Source organism: Enoplosus armatus, chromosome 15 (assembly GCF_043641665.1).
Source record: "Enoplosus armatus isolate fEnoArm2 chromosome 15, fEnoArm2.hap1, whole genome shotgun sequence".
Classification (NCBI taxonomy): Eukaryota; Metazoa; Chordata; class Actinopteri; order Centrarchiformes; family Enoplosidae; genus Enoplosus; species Enoplosus armatus.
The window spans coordinates 9082344-9106415 of NC_092194.1; the positions used below are offsets into that span (position 1 = coordinate 9082344).

Below are 24072 nucleotides of genomic sequence, written 5' to 3' on the forward strand. Positions count from 1 at the left end.
ACCAATTCAGAGCCCATTGCAGGGGACAAGAAAATTATGTTCGAGGAGGAAATTAAGGTAAATTGTCACATTTTCTGAAGCAAAGAATAAAAAGCTGAAACTATGTGAAGAAGGGGAATCCTAAAATTCATGTAGCAGAAGGAGAGCTTTGGAAAAATGATGTTGATGAAATGAAGTTTTTGTGCTGTGTATTTTCCACATTTAGTGGGCGTTCTGAGTGGGGAAGAATAACACTTTAACAGCATACAAGTAAATTGTGAAATCAAATTATTTCAGGACACAAATCTGAGTCTGCAAAGAGTGGATGCTGGCTCATGAGATCTGAAAACAGTGGCTTTCTCAGGTCCCGGCTTATGCAACCAGGCAAAATAGCACCTCTTTGGGGGGGGGGCGTAAACTCCAGCCAGCACATGAGACACTGGGCTGGAGGAAGACGCCCAGGCAAGCCAAGTAGAGTTTGGTAATGTCAAATCCGTGATCGCTATCAGAGTTTACAGCGCGCCTTACGCAGCCAATCAGTTGGCTGGAGTCAGCTCAGCCTCCGCCGGAGTTGTTTTGGAGCCGGAGCTCAGTGTGATACTGTGCGTAAAATCTTACCTGTCAGACGCAGCGGCGGTGCCATGGCGGGCAGAGCTCTTCAGCGAGCGAAGTCCACTCTCTCACACACGGAATAACTTCCATTCAAACGGATGGCCATACGTTGCGCGACGATGGCAGCTTTCCCAAAACTGATCATGTGAAGTAGAGAGGTTGGGTCCGTCCGTCTCCAGCGACTCAGTTGCGCCGAGGAACGATGCTGAACGAAGCTGCGGGAGGATTTTCCACCACAGGTAAGATGGTTTTCCGGAGATGTTTAGTTACCACTATCCAAAAATATTCTCAGCCTATTATTAGATACTCTAGTAGATATGAGATCTCTCTATAATGCAAAACAGCAAGAGGGTGAAAAAAATATGATTTCCCCCATGATCAGCTGCATAAATTAAGTAATTGCAATTTTATGTGAGGTAAAAAAGGAGTGATGTCATCAAAATAATGAAGATTATGTATTTTAGAGAGAGAGAGACAGAGGGAGGGAGACAGACATATATGAAGAAACTAGTAAATAGACAAAAAAAAACAGAGAGAGAAAGTAGAGTACGTTCTCATGATCATTAATGATTGTGGAGTCCAAGCACACGCTCACATGTACTATAAGTGCACATCTCCAGCTGTCAGATGAATTATTTGTGGGTGTGGGATGTGGTTTTTGTTGTCTAATGTAGTGTGTAATGGAATTCCCTGTTATCTGGAGAGTGGCTCAGCCTCAGAAGCATGTGAGATTGGAGACCGCAGGACACGGTACTGAAGATATTGAGCCTTGAGTCTTGGGTGTGTGGGCTCAGATTCAGCCACCGGCCCACATTATTCATGCTTCTCCAGCAGCTCTACAGCTCTGAAACCAACTGTGACTGCGCAAGCTTTTGTTCTGTAGGGGTCACAGAAGCCAAGGGGTCTGCTGTGGATCAACAGGACCAGGAAATCATTGCATGTGTAGGTGATATAATGCAAACAAATACAGCACGCTGCAATAAGTATCAGCTTTGTGAGGGTTTCTATTTTGTTGAGACTGCGTCAGAGGCATTGACACAAGTCTTGAGGCTGTAGATTGTAATGTTGCAAATGATGGCAATGTATTTTTGGGCATTCGTGTTATTTCGCCCAGCCCCTGTATGTTCGTGTCCAGGTCTGTGCAACTCAGTCACTTCCCAAACCTCATATATCAATCTAAATCTCTAAATTGTCTTGTGTATTTCCACCCTGTGGCTCATTCTTCACTACTTTCAACAAAAAAGCAAGAAATTACCTACATTGTTTTTACAAATGTGACGCAGCTGCCTACATGGCTAGTACCTCATTTCATCATAAGAAAATGGATTAATTTGATGGATGAGGTCTTTGTTGGCCAAAAGGGACTGACCATCGGTGCTGGACTTGCAAAACAATCAGTGCATTTGCTTACTCAAAGCTGGACATGCTCAGATCACGCAGCCTCTCATTGGTGGACTTGTTGCCTTAGTGATGGCCTCTCCTGACAGTGTTACTGTGTTGTTGTTGTTGTTGTTGTTTTTCATAAACCACTATTTTTTTAACTGCTCATTTGTCCCACTCGTCAGCTGCATTTGGAAACATTCAGCAGGAGTTGGGAAGACCAGTCAAAGTAATCAGTATGCAGTGTGAAATACAGCAGCACCTGCCACACTTTCCCTGCTTTTCAATATCGGCAGCCGTTACATGTGGAGGATATTTTTTTCCCTACATGTTTTTATGAATCTGGGGGTGTGAAATGCAACAGCTGAACATACAGCAGATGGTGATTTTATGGCGCAGACTGGTGAGAGATTGCGAGAGGAATGCTGATTGCCAGACAAGATGCAGTATATCCTGCGCTGAATTCATGTCCTAGATCACCAGATCATCTGACCGGATAGCTACGCTGCACCTATAGATGAACTGTTTCTTCCCAGGGATGTGCCATGATTTAACTGAACTGCTTGTTATTTATTTCTTTTTATTAATCCAATTTAATTGTGACTGTGACTTGACTTGTATTTCCAGCTACCAGACTGCCAAATCTTCTCTGGACTTCATCCTCTGATCCACTAGACGTTTGAACCTGCCATCATGGAGAGCCTCAGTGAGCTCCAGAACCCCCTGCTTGACAAAACCAGCAGACACGTGGTGCACAACGATTACCAGGGTTACCAGTGTGACTACCCAAGCCAGCCTTACCAGGACAACCTCATCGGCTACTACTACACTGAGACTAATGGCAAGCACAAGACTCAACAGTTCCTGGATGCCACGTCACTGCATCTAGCTGTGGAGGCCTTCTACAGGCCCAACTTCATCCTGTACAAGGATGACGTGAGTCTCCACAGCAAGGACTCCAAGAGCGAGAGCTTTGAGACCACTTTCACAGAGAGTAAGGACACTGTGTTGGATGGAGTTCCCACAGAAAGCCTTCTGGACAGCACACAAGGAGAGAAGGATGTGAAGATCCAGACGGTGTCATATGAGGTGGAGGAGGAGCAGTGTCCTGAGTATGAGGTCAGAGGTCACACCAAAGGAAAATATGACTAAGTCTTCTGCATACATGGCAGTTTGCAGTGCTTTAGTGGTATTTTGTGTGGGAAATACTAGGCCTCTACAAGCAGTATATATTTCAATTGTAGCCTGATGGTGTAAATGTAGAAACAGTTATACCTCTCACTCCTGCTACACGCTGGGAATAATTACTGTGACTACACACGTTAAAGAGAAAATTGATGCAAGTAAGAGCCTTTTGGCAGTGTTTGACTGAGTAATTAGAATATTGAGTTGCTATATGAAATTAAAGGCGTTTCAACACTTACTCGTAACCGTCAGGGCCATCTTTCAGCACAAAGTGAGTCATGGCGTGTACAGTGATGCATATTATTTCACAATTTCATTTTAATAGACTGCCGGTGTGATTCAGGCTAATTTCTCACTATGTTCTCTAAATGGTCAATTTACTCGAGTCTTTCAAATCTAGTGCAGGGTAATTGTACCGCTTTTGTTTTATAATTGCATTGTAAGAAAATGACACATCTGAGTTTATCTACCCAGGCTATTGTTCTTTTAGGGCTACAAACTCCCCTTTCCAAAAGATAACCGTGACAGCAAAAGAGCAAAGTCTTTTTCAGAAGTGGTAAAAATCTAATTTCATCCAGGGACGCTTGTGAAATACCCAGGGCTCTGAGATGGCAGTGGAAGAAGAATTGCAACCTAACTGGGCTGATGATCGCGCCAGCTCTTGTCACTTGGAGGCCTGGCAGATAGATAGAGACATGGCAGCGACTTCCATTAATGCCATAAGTTATGCCGTGCTGTGAGGGTATTAAGCGGGGCTCTGTTGATGCATGGCTGTCAGAGCAGGTGAGCCTGGAGCTAAAGTTATTCCATGTCAATTCCAAAGAGCAAATGAATCTGATGAACAGTGCTCAGATGGAAGTTGAGTTTCCTGCTGGAATATGAGACCTTTTTTCTCAGCACCTGCGTTTCTTTAATTTTCCTCCCTGTCTGTCCATATGTGTGTGTGCGCCTCAGTGCTAAGATTCATGTGTTTTGTGAATCATAAAAAACACACACAAACAGTGCCAGATGTGTGTTGATGCATAAGAGTCAAGTCATTTAGAGGACATTCACAGCGATGGAGGCTAAAAATAAAAGGGAGAGAATAGTAAAATAGTAATTCCACAACTACTTTCTGTGTGACAGAGACAAAATAAATCACAGGTAACAAAGCAACAAGAGCATGTGGATGATGCCACTATGTACAGGGGTCTGTGTGTGCCCTGCTGTGAAGTCGACTGTGCCCTCCAGACTCTAACGAGGCCTCAGAGATAGTTGCGACAGGGTTGTTAAAGGCACTGTGCTTCTGTGGAGCGCCATCAGTTATACTGGCATCCGACCAGACTGGGAGTGTGTCCCCAGCCGGCCGGACTCAGTGTCAGTCGGACTGAATGCACCAGTCACTCAGAACTGTTATCAGGACTTGCTACAAAGATAGAAGGAGATTACTGCTGTTTGTTCCCGCCGGTTTATTCATGTGATGTCAGATTATGTGGTTATGACCAGCTGCCGTGTTGATGGATCACACCCGGCTGTCCAGGTGGACAGTATTCATAAAGCAGATAACAGGGAGCTTCATAATCTTTTCTTGGCGGTAGCCGTTTGGAAACTGTTTGGATAGTGCAGTGCTGCTGTCCTCCACTTCCCCCAAAACATCTAAATAAGGTTTCTACACAGAATCGCACTCAAAATCATCCAAGATAATTACACTACATTCTGTGGGTTGTTAAATGTAGATCAGATTAGAATCTAAAAGAGGAAATTGTGCACAACATGCTTAGAAATGTGGTCGTCAGCACCCTAGTATGGTTCCTTTCTTCTTTGCCCGCCTCCCTGACTGTTCTTTAATTACCTCTAAAATGGTTGGTTCCGTTCCTGCCTTACATATTGATTTCTCTTTTTCTTCCTTCCTTTTCCCCGCTTTGATTGATCCCTGCAGGCAGCAAGACTACCAAATGAAATCTGCTCCTTATGGGGGCTTTTTATTTAGACAAACATCCACTCCGTCTCTGGGACAGCTGAGAGAAGTAAGGCGACGTCCTCTTAAAGGTCACCCATGCAATCACATTGCTGTCCTCACTGCAAGAACGATGTCCCAATGTAGTCTGAGTTGCATTCAAATCTATCATTCATTAGCGCGTTCAGCCCTTGTGGCCCTGAGTTTGAGTATTGAGGCACAGTATTGGGAGCTTGTTGTACACGCCGGGTGTATTGACGAGAGATGGTGGAGGTCTCTCATGCTGTAGAAGCAATTTAGCACATAAATGACACTGTCTTCTTGCTGTTTTCCCTGTCACCGCGCAATGATGGAACAATCCGTTAATCCTGTGTTATCTGTCAGGCCGCTCATGGGTGCTGACAGAGGCACCAAATCCTTTCTGGCTGGCTGAGCACATCCTGTCCTGGGTGGTGGTGGAGCAAAGGCAGATACGCTGGCCTGGGGGGGCACGAGTTGTCAAGCTACATCACTGTGAAGACGTCCAAAGTACACCTGACTAGCTACACGTCAACCACACTCCATTATCGTTTGGGCGTCAATCTCAAGATCACTGCGCTCACCTTTTGTCTCATTTTGTTTGTCTCACAAATTGTACTTAGCAGTCGTGTAAAAAAGTGCATCATCCTTTCCTTTTCTGACGTCTGATTATTCTTCATCAACCTGCTGTCTTCCAGAGTGACAGCTCCAGTGACAGTGAGAGTGAGGACAACTTCATCGTGCTGCCCCCTCGGGACTACCTGGGCCTCGCCATCTTCTCCATGCTCTGCTGCTTCTGGCCCTTGGGCATCGTTGCCTTTTACTACTCTCACAAGGTAAAGGCCCAAAGACCTCAAGCCTGTCATTAACTCTGACTACACTGCATTCTATTTAAGGTCAGTGGGCACAAGCACTCAGACAACTGCTACCACAGCCCATTTTCCACCCTGTGACCCTCCTCGCAGTTGTTTCAGATGATTGACTACATAAATTCAGCAGGTTTGTCTCGCTTGACAGTCCTCTGCATTCGCTTTAGAAAACCATTAACATTGAGGTTTTGTTCCACAGTATGTTCTGTGTGAGCAGTGCACTGCAAATACATTTTAAGTTGTTGTATCCATCGTTGAGACCTCATTTGTAATTATAGCAACACCTTAAGTTCGTCTAATGTCAGCATCTTTCTGGTCCAAAAAGATTTGGCCCACGCCCTGCAACCTCAAACAAAGCACAGCACATCTTAGTGGTTTTGCAACATCTTCCACAGTAATTGCAGAGACAATTAGACCGGAGCAGAAAATAATGCGTCAGAAGAATACATAAAGGCCAGGCTCATTTTTTGATAGGAAACCAAAACACCAAAACAACACATTTGTCACTGTCAGAGGGATAATGACCTAATTGCCATGGTAACTAATGGCTCCCCGAGAGCATTTCTTGTTTTCTCTCTTTTAACAGTGGCTTAACACCTACTCATACACTCGGTCCTGATGAGTAACACAACGGCTCATTTCACTCTCTGCTTTTGTTTTGTCAGACTGGTAAGGCCATCGCTAAGGGAGACTTCTCCAGAGCAGGAATGAGCTCCAGAAGAGCCCTATTCCTGGCTGCGCTTGCCATCACCATTGGAACGGGGATGTATGTGGGGGTGGTTGTGGCCCTCATAGCCTACCTGTCCAAGCCTGGACACGTATAGCACTGGGACTGCTTTGCTTGGGGGGAGATGGAGAGAAAGAGGAGGCAAGATGGGAGGAAGGGAAAAAGACTAGGTTGAACAGATCTCTTCATCTCTCCTGAAGGCGTGTGCCTGGGTTGCTGCCTGGCTGTCTGTGAAAAGAAGCTATGTGAAGAGAAAACCAGAAAGAGAGAGAACACAAGAAAAATCAAGATGTGTGGATGGAGTATTATTTGGACTGCATATTGATCCGGACTGAATCTTTATTTCTGGGATACAACACTCCCACCAAGGTATTCCACCACAAGAAGAAGAAAAGACAGCACTGAGAAAGATGACTACTCTTCCACAAAGACTGTGCAGTACTTAAATGTTAGACAAAAACTGAGCTCATAGCAGTAAAGAACTACCTACCTTTTACCACATTAGTCCTTGACAGCAGTTTTATTTTACCTTTATAGTAGATGTATTCTCTGTCAGTACTATTGCTGATTGTGTATTGTCCACTTTGTAAATTAATTTCTTGGAAAAACAGTCAGCCCGGTGGGTTTTTATGAGATTGTTTATTCAAGGAATATACCGGAAATTGATCCAGTCTGTAAAACAGAGAGAAGTGGACCTTTAATTGAAAGAGAACAAAGGTGATTGTCACAGTGTACACAAAGTTGCTGAGCAGTGGTCAAGAGGGTTATTTGTGTTTATTGTGTACTGTAAATTTAGTCAATAAATACTTTTGGCATGAATAATGACATATCCTCTGCCTTGTCTCTCATCCTCTCTTTCACTGTGTCTTTGAGTGGAGTTTCTTAGACTTTTAGCCCAGGAGACACTTCTTCAGTTGCCAACTAATCAACTGAACCAACAAAAACATATAAAATAAGATTAGATTTTTTTTTAAATATCCACAAACCAGCAAAATATGATTATTGGTGTGATGCTGATGCCCAGTGAAGTTAACACATTAACACCATGTGTTGCATGAGAGTGTGTAAAAACTCGACAGCAAGCGAGCAGAGAAACAGTTTGCCAAGTAATTGTTACGATCAGTGAGGTTGGACCCAAGTGTAGACACAGGTTGGAGTTGAGCAAAAAGTTTATTGAAAACTTCTTGTGGAAGAGGACGCGGAGGGTGGAAACACTCCTGGGTGTGGCAGGCAGGTAACTGGGAAGTGGTGATGCCAGGAGCACAGGGAAACACAGTAAGTTGAGCACACTAAAAAAACACGAGAAGAAGTCAGAATGAAAAAACTGAGCGGCCGAGACTGACAGGACCACTGTAGGTGAAACAACCGGAGCTGATAAGCTGTTGAGTTGATGAGCTGATGGCTGGCAAGTGCGCAGATGGTAAAAGGTGAGTTGAATGTAGCAATCAGGAGAGGGCCGGGGGGAAGCCACGCCCACACACACACACACACACACACACACACACACACACACAGGCTGTATTCAAAACCGCCTACCTCATACCACCGACAAATGCATAATTTTCCGTTTCTGTTTGCAGAGCTGAAGTAATAATCATGCAGATATTATTGTATTACTGTAACAATATCCTCTGTTATGTAGTTAGTGTTAGTGTTAGATAACATCCAGTTTCCAGCGAGAACATTTGGAACATGATGGCTGGGGTCGATGAAGGGGTAATTGAGCTCAGGTGGGCTGTCGGGGTACATCAGACAGCAAAGGTTGAGAACCACTGAACAAGACATGGATTGTGTGGTTAGAGAAGCCTGTCAGAGCGTATTGTCGATCACGGAGCGTTATATTGACTATTTGCTATTGCAGGCACAGGCCTCCGCTGTAACTGGCATGGCTCTCCACCGTCTTTTGGCATCACTCACTGTCTAGCCTCGAGGTGACTTTAGCTGCCAGAGCGCTGTGAGTGTCAGGAACAATGCCTGCTTTCTAAAGTCAGAATGTCAGAACGAAATGAGAGCAGCACTTTATTCCCCTCCAGGACTTGGAACGACCATCATGCACGTCCCGCTCTCTTGCCCCACCTGCCATCCAATCAGAACATTAGCCTCCAGAGCAATAGCATCCTAAACCACTCAGTGGCCCTTCAGGTTCAACTTGCACTACACCTATATACCTTATCATTCACTGCGCCAGGATAAATTGAGCAGATGGCAAGGTAAGCTAGTCTTACAGGAACGCTTGCACGGCCTGACCTCTCCTATATTTGTTCGTTTTTCTCTTTTGCAGGTTCTCATGAAGCAAGTCTCTAATGCATGAAATGTGGCTCTATGGGGGAGACGGGGGCGAAAAGTGCCGCTCTCATCAATGGGAGCTGTATGGGGTGCTGAAGTGGGCTCACTCTGCGAGCGAGTGCAGCGCTGCATGTGTTTTCTCTCCCTCAATAGATAGGAAGCTTCACCCACGCCTGCTCACTCACTCACTCACGGCATCCATAGCTAGCTCAGACCACCAGAAGCAAACTGATTTTATTAGTCATCCACCCCCACGTGAATAAAAACTTTCCAAGAGGAGAGCAGCAGGTTGAATCCAAACTTCTTCAAATATTTCATTACATATGTTAGCACAGTTTTAGTGTGGGTATTACTGTAAGAAACACAGGCCTTTGTTTTAAAATGAGTATTAGTCTGCACTGTGTTTCTAAATATAATTCTTGCATCTAAAATTAACCAAAAGTCAGTTTTTGTCAAGTTTGACAAAGTCATAGCCCGACCTGTCACATCTTGCAAATTACAAAAAAAAAGAAAATGAATGGGTCTTGCACACAGAACTAAAGTGAGAAACTCACTTGAAGAGGAAAAACAATGATGAATGGGCTGAAACCAAATGGATAAGAAACTGAAAGGGACTGGAAAGACAAAAAGACATTACTGAGTGCAACATTAATAAGGAGCATGATGCTCTCGACTGTTCATGCGACTGAAAGGCATTTTCAGATTCTTGTCGTTGCTTTGATGAAATACCTGTCACCACTCTCTGCTCATGGACAATAGACGCATAAACAAAATCTTCAGTCATGCCTCTGCAAAAGAGGATTTATTTAGAGTAGGGTTGCAACAATTACAGTTAAAAAAAGGGAAAAAAGCTGTGAATGTAGAAATTGTATCCTTTTGTTTTACTGACATTTTGTAGAAGAAAAATACTTGAAATCTATCATTGTTGAAGTGTAATACTCGAAAATAAGATTCAGCAGACACATTTTCAACTCACCACCCAACAGCACAATGGGAGGATGTGAAGGAGGAGTGTGTCCTGAAATATCAAGCTACTGGGGAAATAGTGGTTATCTTGTAAAAGTGGGAAAACCTCTTGGCTCTGTATTGTGTGACAGATCTGAAATCAGAAACACATAGTTCATTTGGTAGATTACAGACACGTCCATGCTGTTTGAAGTTCATCCAGAGATCCTTTTCCACGCAGGCGGATACATTTAATGTATATTTGATTATTCCAGGGACACTTTCTAGGTCAACAGCAGCACAAGTGATGTCTCTGGCAATGGATGGAACTAAACTCATGTCTGGCCTCCTTTGAGATTTCAATAGTTTACATGCAGATATGAAGAGTAATGAGCATATAATAATACTAACTCAGCATTTCAACTCGCCGCAAGTTTCAGATTCTGGTATTCTAACACATTCAGAGCCAAATAACGACTTTTTTCACTGCAGTGAGTGTGTTGACTTTAATGAGGACTCATATTAGTTTAATGAAATGGTGACCCATCAAGGGTGTACCCCTCCTCTCACCCAGTGTATGCTGGGATAGGCTCCAGCCCCTCAAAAGTGTTTTCTTTTAATAACACTGAAGGAAAATATGTATGCCTTTGAATTTATGGTGGAATTTAAAGTGGTATGGTTTTTGGCTCTGCCTGTATTTTCTTTGCTGTGTTCAGATGTTTCTGGGCGTCAACCTTGGGTAGTGGGTGTGTAGCCCCCAGCCAATAACAGCGAGCAGGGTGTGAGGGTGGGACACCATAAAAACATCCAAAATTGAATGTTGTGTTTACAAACCGCAAGACAAATCCCTCTCATTCTGCCTTTAAGTACATCCATAATATTCTACTTTATACTTCTACTTCACTACTTTTCAGAAGGAAATAATAATAATAATAATAATAATAATAATAATAATAATAGTTTTTACTCCACGAGATGTATTTGACATTGCCCAACCTTTTTGGTTTGTGACCCTTTACCCCTCTAGTTGTTAGTGTTGGCAGTGTCACTAATAACCCCTCTAAACTTTTCTGATGGTTTCATTTAAATAACTGTTTGAGGTCCAAAGAGGTGAAACTTTCTGTATTTAACCAAAAAGACCTATTTTTTTCTTCTTTCCTCTCCCATTAATCACCTGGAAACCCCTCAGATTTATCATGTGACCCTTGGATCTTACTTACTTACTTTAAGTACATTTAGATGATAATACTTATGTACGTTCACTTAACCAGTGGTATTTTGAATGCAGGACAAATCTGTATTCCCAGCAGGTTTTTAGCACCTTTCAGTGTGCATGAGGAAATGAAGACATCCCTACAGCATCTCTTAGCACAGCAGATGTCAGCATCCATTTCTGTAAACCCCTCTCTCTCTCCCTCTCTTCCTTTCAAACCCCACTTTAATATCAGAGTCAAGCTCATCTTTGAAGCATTTCACACGTACATGCTTATCTGCCCTCACACCTTTTGTCGCACAGCAACATGCCTCTCTCTGTGGCGCCCTGCATTTGGCAGGACACACTCTGGACTGATAAGGACCTCACAGCCTCGTCTTCTGGCTTCACTTATCACTCTGGAGCAACAAGGCAGCACTGTCTGTCTTTTCATGTTTCTCTTCTCTTGATAAGTATAGACTGGACCTTTTTTTTTTTCGCTCTAAGCGTTCCAAAAAACTGCCATCTTGTGCCAGCAGAAGCATCTTACTGGATATGTGATGGTTTTTAATTGCAACCAGAGTACCTGACACTTTACAGGGAGGGGGTGGCGGCGACATGAAATATGAAGCAGGAAGAAATAAAGACTGGTAAGATAATATTCAAGGAAACAGGGACTAACACAGTTTATATCTGCCCCATATGACTGGAGCTGGCATCCGAAACTGCCCACAGATGGCCTGCTGAAAATACCAAGCAGTGAGGGTCGGCTGCAGTGGACGGCTGCTTGGTGTAGTGCCACACATCATAAATCTCTCTGAGAGCAGCAGTCAAGTCCAACTTCAAGAGATAACCGATGTCCATTACTGGACAAGGTGGCAGTGACAGAGAGGGGTCTTGATCTATAAAGCTGAGACAGTGAAGGTTATCCAGGGACACAGAACTCCCATCATCCTACTGTGACATTTAAGGAGATTTCAGATTCAACATCTTAAAGAAAATATGTTTTTTTTGGGGCTTGGCTTGAATATTCCAGATGTCCAATATGAAGACAAATGATGTTTAATTTCACTGTTTGAGTTTACAGTTGTAATGATAAAGGAAATGCCAACAGGTCAGCGGGTGGAATAAAATGCTGTTTACTTTCCATTATGTCATTTCCTTGTTTCTTTTCCTGCTGTGGTCAGACTTTAATCTATCATAATGAAAGCATAGAGTAGCGCTCAATAGGCCACCAGACATCAACAGCAGACTTCAATCAGCAGCTTAATCAAAAGGCTTGTGGGGCTAAATTAGCATTGTTATTACACAAATAAAGCGATAACATCCTGCACAGACTCTGAATACTGATGTCAGCAAGTTTGAAGTACCGAGATGGGGATTTCTTATCCAGTGATGGGTAAAAGAGAGAGCTGGTCGAATCTGTGTGATCAACCGAGGATGGCTTTAGAAAAAAAAAACAACCTTGGAGATGAAATCAACCCCCCAGCCAGGACAGATCATTTAGTCGCTGTATCAATCCCATCTCCATTAACCAACAGCAGACAGCCTCATCACTGAGAGCACCAGTGGGGTGACAAGAGACGACAAATATTGATCAAGATATCAGACCATGTCTGCTGAAAATCTTGTGATATATCCCTTTTTTTCAGCCTGACAGATATGAATCCATGTCGAGATGTACATGATGTTTCAGCATATGATGTGTGATATGTGATTTTCACATACTGACTGTATTATAGGAAAGATGTGATTGTGAACTTGTAATTTAATTCACGCGTACACCAATTTACAAATGGGTTATGATTTTGAATGAAGCTCAAGACTGCCACCATGTGGATAAAACGTTCCACTACACCCACATTTTTATTAATTCATTAATTTCTAGATTACCTGCATTAAAAAACATGAAGACAAACAAGCTCAAATGTTCTCTCAGAATGAACCTAATGAATTAAGCACTTTCAGCAAATGCATGCACACATATATGTACTGCATGTATATCTGTGTATAAAAATGCTTTATGTTTAAGAATGTGCTGTTTGCAGTGTAAATAAACACTATACACACACACACACACACACACAGTACACACACTATAGTCTACATATTGTAGCTTCTTACACATATAGATACTCATAAGCACACACAAACTGTAAAACAAATGAACACACAGTCTATGCATGTACTGTAGGCACTATGTGTATGTATGTGTTTATATAATGTATTTATGTGCAAATACTTAATTTACATGTGCGGTCAAGACAACTTTGAAATGTGCAGTTTAAAAATAATTAAGAATTCAGGGCACATATAGAGTTTAGTAAACAAAAAATAAGGTCTGTTTACTGACTTTTTCAACCGCATAGTCTTCTTCTGCTGTTACAGTTTTTCCATGTATAAATTGATTTGAACTTCTTCAAAACTGAGTTGTCACTCAACATGGTTCAGTCTCTTTCTGTTGCAGGCGCGCGATGAGAAGTGGATTGAAATTGTTTTAGTATATAGTAAAGTAGTAGCGATAGTTGTAAAGTGCACAAAAAATGCTGAACATTTCTATTTCTACGATTCCATAACAACTGGACAAACTCAACTTGCTGAGAAAGATCATGTGATACGATCAAAAGCTCCAGAACAGCTTGTTGTGAGATTGTTTTGTCAACTAGATATAGTTTAATTTTCTCTCTTAAATGAAATCAGCCATGTGGGCAAACTCCCTGTGAGTTATAAAGACACTGAACAAATTAATTCTCATAGACACATTGGGAGACAAAAATGAGGATTAAAGGGCCTCAAAAAATAACCTGAGGGTCATTGGATTATGATTGTAAGAGATTAAGTAATCAATATCGCCAGACTCTGGTTAAAGCATTTGGGTTCAGTTCATTCACTCCTGGATGTATTTTGGAATTTGAGCAGATTATTTATTATATTAATGCAGCCATTTATAACTGAGAAGTTACTATTAGGTTCTCTTCATTTCTTTTTTTATATTTTATTGAAGATCTAGGATTAATTTGAATAACCACCAGCTCTATACTATCAGGCGCCAGTTGTACTGATAAGTCTGTGCAGCAGAGGGCAGAACAACACTACATTTCAGTTCTCTTCAGTCTAACTACATCTTGTGTTTCATCTCAGCTCGGCACGCAACCAGAGTCAGGAGCCTTCCCAAAATGATCTGCATGGACTTAATCTCACCAATGAAATCATATTGCTCTTACCCCTTTCAAAAGGAAATTGAATGTTAATATTGCATTAGTCGAAATCTTTCCATAAACCTCCCCCTGATCTCACTTTGCATGGATTGAGATGATCTTATGATGGTCTTCCACAAGCAGACTGTCCATCATAAGGGATACTATGAATTACCTCCTCATATCCAATGTAAACAGCTTGATCTTCAGCAAATCTGATCTATCATAACCGTCTCTTCCACTCTCAGAGGATTAAATAGATTTGCACTTTAGAGGAATAATCCTCGCTCTGCATATGTCTTGGCCTCAATAACTGAATTGCGTTGAGGGTCTGTGGAGGTGAGGGCTTGGCCTATTGTAAATCATTAAAGTCATGCAGTCTCAAACGATGATTGGGCTCCCTGAGAATTCCACCTTAAAAGATGGTGAGCAAAATCATATTTCTTGTGATGTTGTTATTGCATAAACTGTGAGTCTAATTCTCCTGAAATTAAAGACTAAACCAAAATATTCAAACTTAAAGATACTTTTGGAAAAATTGCTGCTAGAACATCCTTTACAATTATCAATTTTATCAAAGTTTTAACAAGGTTTTGTTGTAGTTGAGGAACAAAAAAACTCAGGTTCGGGTCAGGCTGAGTGGCAAGTCTAACCCAGGTCTAACTGAGACTAATCCACAGTAAAGCAGACCAAGAGCCAAGCAAGCTGCTCTGTTGGGCTAAATGCATGTTAACATGCTTACAGTAACAATGCTAACGTGCTGATGTTTAGCAGGTATAATATTTGCCATGTTTGCTAATTAAACTACAAACTACAGCCGAGGCTGATGGGAATGTCATTAGCTTTCGTCATAAACCAAAGTATTGCACAAATTTAGACCTGATGGTGGCACCATGTGAAAAGTTAAGGGATCACCAAAGTTATTATAATTCATCCTGAGGGAAACACGAATGTTTGCACAAAACTTTATGGCAATCCATTCAATAGTTGTTGAGATATTTCTGTCTGGACCAAAGTGAGGCCAACCATCAGACCGATATTGCCATCCCTAAAGCCGTGTCGCTGGCATGGCTAAAAACTGAGAATCACTTTTGGATATCTCTGTCATTTGGTGACTTAGAAAATGCATATTGCACATGTAGTTTTGCTGCAGAGTGGTGAATCAAGAAAGCCTTTAACCATTGATGTCAGGTTCAAGGTAATGAGTGAGCACACTGTGCTGAAGTGTCCCTGAACAAGATACTGCATCTCTGCCAGCTCAGGGAGACTGTTCTGCCTTTATGTTAATGTTAATGTTGCAGCTCTCCATCACAAATTCACCCTTCAAATCTCAAGTATACCACTCTTTGCTTCTTACACTGTTGACGTGGTCAAGCATCTTCTATGTTATTCCCAGGCTCATTGCATCAACATTTCGTATTACTCTAACACCCTCCAGTCCATTTCCCAGCCATCATTAATTATTGCGTGTATTCCTTATCTCTGTCAACAATATAATTAGCAACCTTTTCCCCATCCGGTGACATTATGGTTCCAATCTGAGAGCCATTCAGTGCCGAGACATGCAGCACCATACTGATAATAGTCGTCCCTTGCCCTTTGAAAGTGCTCTCTGTTTAATTGGAGTAGCACTCAATTGTTCAACTCATTAGGAAGCCCCATTTGCTAACTGAGGATGAAGTGTAAAATATGATATGGATTACAGCTAATGCAGACACATAGACGTGTTGCAAAGCTGCGTTCAAGTGGCCTGATAGAACGTTTTATGAACTGCCTGGAAGATTGACAACAATTAAAGCTGTTAGACTTTGGCTGAGTGTTTGGATAAGAGGATGAAGCAGCTTGAGAGTCGGCTGGTAATAGCATCTATTAAAGTGATTTGAGGTCATCCTACTTGGGGGGTGCTTTCACTCTTTCTTCTGTCCCAAAAGAACTGGTCCCCTAGTTTAATCTGAAATTGAAGGCTCTCGACTGAGACGGATTATAGGGGCTAACCCAAGCATGCAGCTGTGGACTCGGTCCTAATGAGCCCCAGCCAGCAGAGCATCAAGTGACAACAAGTAGCTACTCCAACAACTTCTCACCATTTAAGAGTTGGACAATGAAATCTTTTCTTTTTCTTTTTAAAATAAATAGATTTAGACCCTTTGTTTGAAAAGAAAGCAGAATAAATAGACACCAAAAAGCCACATTTAATAAAAGTTGATTTCTATTTTATGCTTTGTATTTTGAGTTATACATATTTTAAAATGAAAACACAAACATTTGAAAGACTACAAGAAAACATATCTCAAATTGTGCCTTAGTGAGAGATTAATATATCAATTATATACAGCGCGATATAGGACAACGATTACTTTCTTTCTCTTAAAAGAGGACTGTCGGTGGGATGTTTCAAATGTCACCATTTAATAACTGTACAAGCAACATTAAAATGAATGCCAAGAATGAAATGTAGTCTCATTGGTCATTGGTAGTCCTAATTAATGTGTTATCACTGTTATACTGGATACAATTTTACTCATCTGGCTCTATATATAATTGTGGGATCTATATACACCAATATTTAACACTTTTACTCCCACTCAGTCAAGTCTTCTCTACTGTGCGTAAGCAACAACAACTGTAAGTTTGGAAGTAAATCAGAAAAAGTGCATTTGCATCTTCTGTGCAGAGCCAGTGAGTTTTCTTCTTCAAGAAGTCCAGATGCCAGCCAGTGGAGAGAAGTCAATGAGGGATGGAGACCTGCAGGACAGTGAGTTATGTTGGGTAAGATCCCTACACATGCTGACAGCAGCCAGCCCACTGCATTCACTCACGAGCAAAACAGTCCCCAGGAGCAGATAGTCTCTACGGACTTTTCTCCTCCTCCGCAGGACTCAAGGGATCGCTGGCTTTCTCCTCGGCCGCCTGTCTCTCCTGTTTGCCCTCCAGCAGTCTGTCATGCGAAACTGTCCCCAGCACTTTGGCACTGTGCTCCTGTGCTTTGGCCCTGAGTGCAGCAATGCTGTTCTCTCTCAGTTCCTCTTTAGAAATGGTGGACTTTCCTTCTGACCTCTTCTCCTCCGCCTCAGCCTCCTCTGCCCTCTGAGAGCTCGGCTGCTGGGGCGCATCGCACTTTCCCGTTGGCGGGGGAGCTGCTGCCTCCGTGGACTTTTTGTGCATCCCTGCAAAGAGTTGCGGGTATTCAGATTTAGAATAGCGTCTGTTGATTGGTAAGCCATCTTGGACTGAAAATAGCAAGCAAAAATAGTTCCGGTTTAGAATATAATGTTTGAATGGATGATGGCAATGCGTGGAGGATGAAAGTAGTTTATGTAATGCAAAGTGTATGGCCATGTTCTCTATTTAGGGTGTTCCTTTGCTTTAAAGGGTCATGCTTAGCAAATTAGAGCATCTATCATAGTTGTGCGAGGAAGGCATCAGTGCCTGCATACAGTTTCACTCCTTCACTATTGCAGTGAAACGCTTTAATGATTACACATGAATAACTAGATGAACAACCACATAGACAATACTATTACTATTAATAAATATGGTCTCTACACCAACATGAATGATACTGAATGTTTGTGGAAACAGTAAGACATCAGCCTCACCGAGCAGCCAGGGGGCGCAGGACTCCATGATGCCATCCTTGGCAGACTTGAGGATGGACTCCGGCAGGGGGATTGAATGTCTCACCATGGCTCCATACAGCCCGTACTCAGCCATCACGGTGCTACGACCCCAGCATTTCTCCCTCTTCCTCCACTTGGCTCTGCGGTTCTGAAACCATACCTGTGACGATAAAACACCCACTTATTATCAGGACGCCTCACCGCCAGACAAACAAGTCAGTATCTCCTCTGCCTATAGATGCAAGTGTTGCAGTTTTTGCCAGTGAGGGCTACAAAACATTTATGCTCTTAAGCTTTTTGATGCTTTTTTGGATCTATAATAATAACATAGTTTGGAAAATGGCTGAGATAGAACATAACTTTTTAACTGTAATGGCACAGACTAGATGATAATACAATGATGAGATGGCAGAGGACTTTTAGCTTGGCAGAGTGTAGATAATGAGTCAATTCTAGGATTCATATTGATTTTTAAGGGTTTGAAACAGTCCAGCTGCAGCTTGAAACTTGCATTTCCTTACGTGCAAGATGTAACTATGGGTGCCACTCTCTAATTTGGCGCCCCAAAGAGGTTTTGGCTTTATTAATGATTAATAAATCATTTACTAATGCTTTATACATCACGTATAAGCTATTAATAAGACAAAATGTTGAGTTGGTGGGTTGTGAAAAATCCACATGGCTGCTCTTTGTCCTTTCTATTTGGATTTTGGTTCATATCCTGTGCAGCCACCTTCCAGAAGGTAAGTGCTCATGAGGTCCAATCGCTTATTTACTGTTAATACCAAATATAACAGCATGATGGCTTGTTAGACGGCACATACCCCTCAGTATGTAGGTAATGCATTGTTAACACATATAACTGCATCAATAGAAACCAAAAGGGATTTTTCACAACCTGGCAACACAAACGCTGTTATTAAAGGCTTCTACCTGACCTGTAAAGCTTTCGTAAATGATTTATTAACCATCAATAAAGCCATTAGTTACCACTTATAACACTTTTATAAAGGATGCCCTATTAGAAAGTGGTACTTTGTGCATAGAAAACTATTTTCTATTTTAAAGAGGACCCGTTTGTGAATCTCTGGTGTGATTCAAAGTAACCTAAGAGTAACCTAAGATAACAACTGCTCCGCTTGGATCCAGCCCATTGATTTCCCATAACCTGCTGGCTACAGGTGTGAGGGATCGCTGCCTGCTGTCAGGGCTGATCTCCAGCTGCCAGTGGTGGCATTATAGATAGGTTTGACACATCAAGACACTTCACTAGGCCACCGCCAACAACTGCTTAAGGCCCTGCAGGCTATCTGTCAGCTCCGAGAGAGGCCAAATTGATTGTATAGCACAACACAGGATTGTTAAACACTCTACTTAGGGCACCTCTGGTGGCTCTGTGAGGGGAGGGGGGGGGGGGGGGGCAGATTCAAGAGAGGGGACAGATATTAAATTGAAAACGATCAAATCGTTTTCAAGCTTCTTCTTCTTCTTCTTCTTCTTCTTCTTCTTCCTCTGCTTCTGGTAATTCTGATGATAACCCTTATTTCATACAAGATACTTTTTTTTTTATGAGAAATTGCTTCTCTGCCCCTTAAAAGAAAAGCCAGTGTGGAAGCAGCAGAGGAGTGACCCTGGGGCACGCCGAGGCTGATTGAAAAATAAGTTAATTTCAGGCCCAATCGATGGCGGGCAGGCGGGCAAATATCACGGGAAATTAAACTACCGGGACTCGGGGGAGCAGCGCTATTGACCCGTGCTAATAAATTCAATGTAGTTATTTCATTTGAACTCCCTGCGTCTCTCCGGCAGCAGCAGCCAGCCTCCCGAGCTCGTCTGATTTAACTAATTACACTCAATGAGAAAATTGGGTGTTAATTTTATTTAGGCTTGGAGCAGGCCTGGGCTTATTTATTTATTTCCTTTTTATTATTTATCCGCGGCTGCACTGTTGCAGCCCGTAATGAGAATGAGATTAAAAGGCGCCCCGGCAGATGGATGGTCCAGGTCACACTGCAATCTTCTTCCGCCTTGATAGCTTGATTAGGTCGTTAGTGGCTCCTTCTGCGAGAACAATTGTTTCACATCCAACTGCGCCTGATGAGAGATGATCTATCCTGGCGATGATGCTTTGTTCGGACAGGAGGGGAGCACCGCTGATCGATTTACAGCCTGCCTCCCCCTACAGCGCGAGAGCAGCGCGCGAGGCAGCGGAACTCAAATACTACAGCAGGTTATTAGACTGATGGGAAGAGCACAGGTGCATATTCATAAGGCAAACAATCACAATATTCACGCAAACCAATTAGGCTTACATAAATACAGAAATAATATCTCAGGATTCTGTTTTAAAGATACTATTTCTTATTACAAATGCTTTGCAAAGTGCAGGGTCAGTCTAAAGAAATGTAATGTAATGTGTGAAACATTATTATATTTTAAATACAATGAAATTAGCAATATAAGACACTATGCCAAGTGTCTTTATTTGGCTTTGATTAGCCAGGCATTCTTTATATGGGCTATATTTGCAGACAGTATCTCAAAGAGAAATATAGCCTAGATCAATATGCTTTTAATTTCTTAATTTTTATTTATAATTTTACTGACCTATTTGAGTGTTTTTGCCATTCGTAATCAGCCACAAATAAAATGAATAAAGCAGCATCTTATAACAGAATGGTGTATCTACGAATTGTGGCATTTAAAATACAGCTTAATTTTTAAGTTGAAGTGAAGCATAAAGGCTTTATCTAATAGACTCGATATAATAAAACAAAATTAAACACATCCCTTGTACCATTAAAATATGCGAAAAAATAATCAGGACTCCAATAAGCAGGATGGTCCATGTTCAAACATCGACAAGGAAACACTTTCGATTGAATAATGGCGAATCATTATTATTATTGTTCTCATAAGATCACAGGGTGCCATAGAGCTTTACCTGTATCCTGTCTTCAGGTAGCTCTGTCTTCATGGCCAACATCTCTCGGGCATAAACATCCGGGTAGTGCGCCTCATTAAAGGCCTTTTCCAGCTCCTCCAGCTGATACGAGGTGAATATGGTCCTGTGGAAACGGGTTATCTTTTTAAATACTTGTTTAAACATATTAAACATATTGAACAGAATACATTTTGTGTGCGCAGAAAGCTTTCTTCGTGATTGAAACTAAAAGGTAGGCCAATCTGATTTTAATGAAAAAGAAAATAAAAACAACATTGAACACATTTCTAAACAATTGCCAATTTTAAGTATCGTATTATCCATGTGCATGGGTGTAAAAAATGTAGCAGTAATAGTAAAATGTAGTAAATTCTTAGGTAATTGGACAAGTTTATTGTCTGTATCAATAAGGCCACAAAAATAATACAAAAAGAACAGTTACATTGCATCGTGTGAAGTGCTGTGGAATTGATCATTTCTAAAAACAATAATATTATCAGCCATTATTAACCAGAAATCAACACTAACCGGTGACGTCTTTTCTTGCGTTTCTTGCTCTGACTTACTGATGACTTAGAGAGTTTTCGTTCATTTGAAGATAAATCCTCGGAGTCTGCATTAACACAAGATGAATGCGTTAAAGTAAATAAGTTAAATTTAACAACATCTATAAGAGCATTTTGGTGTTGTCACAATAAATGCAAACTGTAGACACTGACACAGCACTGCTATTTTTATTAGGCCATTACATTTGAATTATTTCATTTAAAATCACACAGCAGGCATAATAATAACAACAACAACAATACTAACAATAACAATAATAATATTAACAATAAAAGGCCTAATAATAATAATAATAATAATAATAATAATAATAATAATAGCCTACAGTGTAAAAATTAGAATAATAAATGAAGAAAAATAGGCAATACATGCACATTAGCCCAGGTTGGAAACATGACAGAGTCAAACAAGCTGTTATATGTAGTATCACTAATTATTAAGTGGTCGCAGATCACCTGAGCTGGCAGACTGGCTGGTGTCCAGCGGCCCTGCGGACCTGCTGTGGGGCTGCAGGTGAACATCTTGTGCGTCCGACAGCACAGTCTCCAAAAAAGCTGGTTGGCTGTAAAAGGACGGAATTCCACCAGGGCCGATTAATCCCATCCCGACACCCATACCCAAGCCGGAGGGGCCCAGCAGGGACCTGGCGGCGATCAGGTGCGTCCCGGCCGGCAGCGAGCCCAGCGGGCTCCTCTGGGCCGCGGACGGCTCCTTGTTCAGCCCCAGTATCTCCTGGATGCCAAAGCCGGTGCACCTGGGCGGCGGATGGGTCGCGGTGCTCTTCGGCTCGTGGCTGTTACTCCCTCCATTTGCGCCCAGAGAGGTTTTCTCCGACAGATTTAAACTTTCCGACAGCACAGCGCCTTGTTTCCCCGTCATGATGTCTTCGATGCTACTTGAAAGGCCTATTTCTTATTAAACCGTCTTAGCGGACGGTCCCCAGTGCATGATCCTCTGTATAACACACAAGAGTCCTTTAGAAAATGGTCCTTTTATCCAACAGGTCCATCCCAACAAGAGGCAGGACCCAGCAGCCAATCAGCTGCAAGGATTCAGGATTCCTGTGGATCATGGATGCATCATACGCCCTCTAGGATACATATCTGCATTTTCCTCAGGACTATATGGATAAACGCGGAAGGGATTTCGGCTACAGAAAGAAAGGAAAGAAATGACTTCAAGTCTGCAGAAAGAAAAGCGAAAGGCTGAGAATGAATGAAACACCATACACTGCTAAAGCCATTATAAACTCACTGCAGATATATCGTTGCTTATATCATTTTTTAGCTCATATCATTTTTTTTTTAGTGAGGAACTCAGGCCTAATTAAATCTTCTATTTTACTCCTCTTACTTACCTTTGAAATGCTGTAGGTTTAGAAAATTACCTCAATCTCCAAGAATAAATCAGCATGTATTGCCTTTCGCTGAATGGTTCACACACACACACACACAGTCAGCTATGATCTCTCAACCACTGGCTCACACGAGTGGATAATTGATCTCCAGATGCTATGGGGAAACTCATCACACGCAAATCAAAAGGCCCTCCCAAAAACGACAGCTGGACGATATGGACCCACTCTGGTCTGCACGGTCCTGCACAGCGCTGATCCCACAGCAGCAGCAGCGAAGGCTACAGAGCAGATTAAATCACAGGGACATTTCCTCGGAGGAAAATGATACAGAATTTGCGACACAAGTGTAATACTAATACGTAATTAACTGACCTTTTATTAAATATTATCTTATGTATAATAATAATAATAATAACAATAACAATAATAATAATAATAATAGGCCTAGTAGTAGGCATGCAACCTTCACTAATTAAAACTCACCTGAACACTGAATAATGGCTAATTATGGCTGGTATATAAGTCATTCAGGCTACAACATGGAACATTTTGGTGTCAGGAAGTTGATGAAACATGCTGCGTTATTGATATTTTCAACACAATCAGAGGATTTTTTGTATTTGCATTTTTAGTTGGCATCAGTCTTTGCATGTACGCCTAATTTTAAAGAAATATGAATTTGGTTCACATGACATAATATCAGAAAAAAAGGGCAAACATATGCTTATTTGGGGTCATGTGATTATTCTAATAACCTTATTTATTCTAAGAATATTAAATATGCAAACCAAGTCCATCATGTCTTCTTGGTGTTTCAGTGCCAATCAGATAATGAGAGTGCTGAAGGTTAAAAGAAAGAAAACTCTTCACTATCATGAAGCTAATTTTGACATATTTGTGGTTTTCCTGTTTGCTTATGCTGTCATTTTAGTGTTTATCACATGGGCATGAATTGGTTTGGAAATCAATCAGAACAAAATAAGGATTGGCCCATTTTGTGTAAGCGTGCAGTATGGCACATTGCTTGCGTCATCAAAGTGATAATGCAATAATAATAATGGAATAAGGCAATGAAGGAAACTCTCAAGTAAAAGCAAAAATAAAGACATGCGTATCATGTGAATTACAGAGCAAAGGAAGGAGACGCTGGGGCACCATGGGCCACGCAACTGGAGAGAACTGTTGCGTGCATCTCCACAATGCACAACATGACTGACGTAACGTAAAACCACATGAATAATGACTGAGACTTTAGGCA

At 41.8% G+C, this 24072-nt stretch overlaps 2 protein-coding genes across 2 annotated transcripts; one reads left to right on the top strand and one right to left on the bottom strand.

Annotated features, from left to right (window-relative positions):
• The first annotated feature begins 794 nt into the window (after positions 1 to 794).
• LOC139297845 (synapse differentiation-inducing gene protein 1-like) lies at positions 795 to 7514 on the top strand. The gene is made up of 4 exons (XM_070920655.1): positions 795 to 830; positions 2599 to 3090; positions 5809 to 5946; positions 6645 to 7514. The coding sequence occupies exons 2-4, from the start codon at positions 2665 to 2667 to the stop codon at positions 6801 to 6803; spliced, it is 723 nt and encodes a 240-aa protein (XP_070776756.1). The 5' UTR covers positions 795 to 830; positions 2599 to 2664; the 3' UTR covers positions 6804 to 7514.
• A 9662-nt stretch (positions 7515 to 17176) lies between these two features.
• On the bottom strand, positions 17177 to 22336 carry vsx2 (visual system homeobox 2). The gene is made up of 5 exons (XM_070920805.1): positions 21913 to 22336; positions 21419 to 21503; positions 20891 to 21014; positions 17926 to 18106; positions 17177 to 17556 (listed from the first exon to the last, which is right to left on the bottom strand). The coding sequence occupies exons 1-5, from the start codon at positions 22334 to 22336 to the stop codon at positions 17177 to 17179; spliced, it is 1194 nt and encodes a 397-aa protein (XP_070776906.1).
• Between the last annotated feature and the right edge of the window lie 1736 nt (positions 22337 to 24072).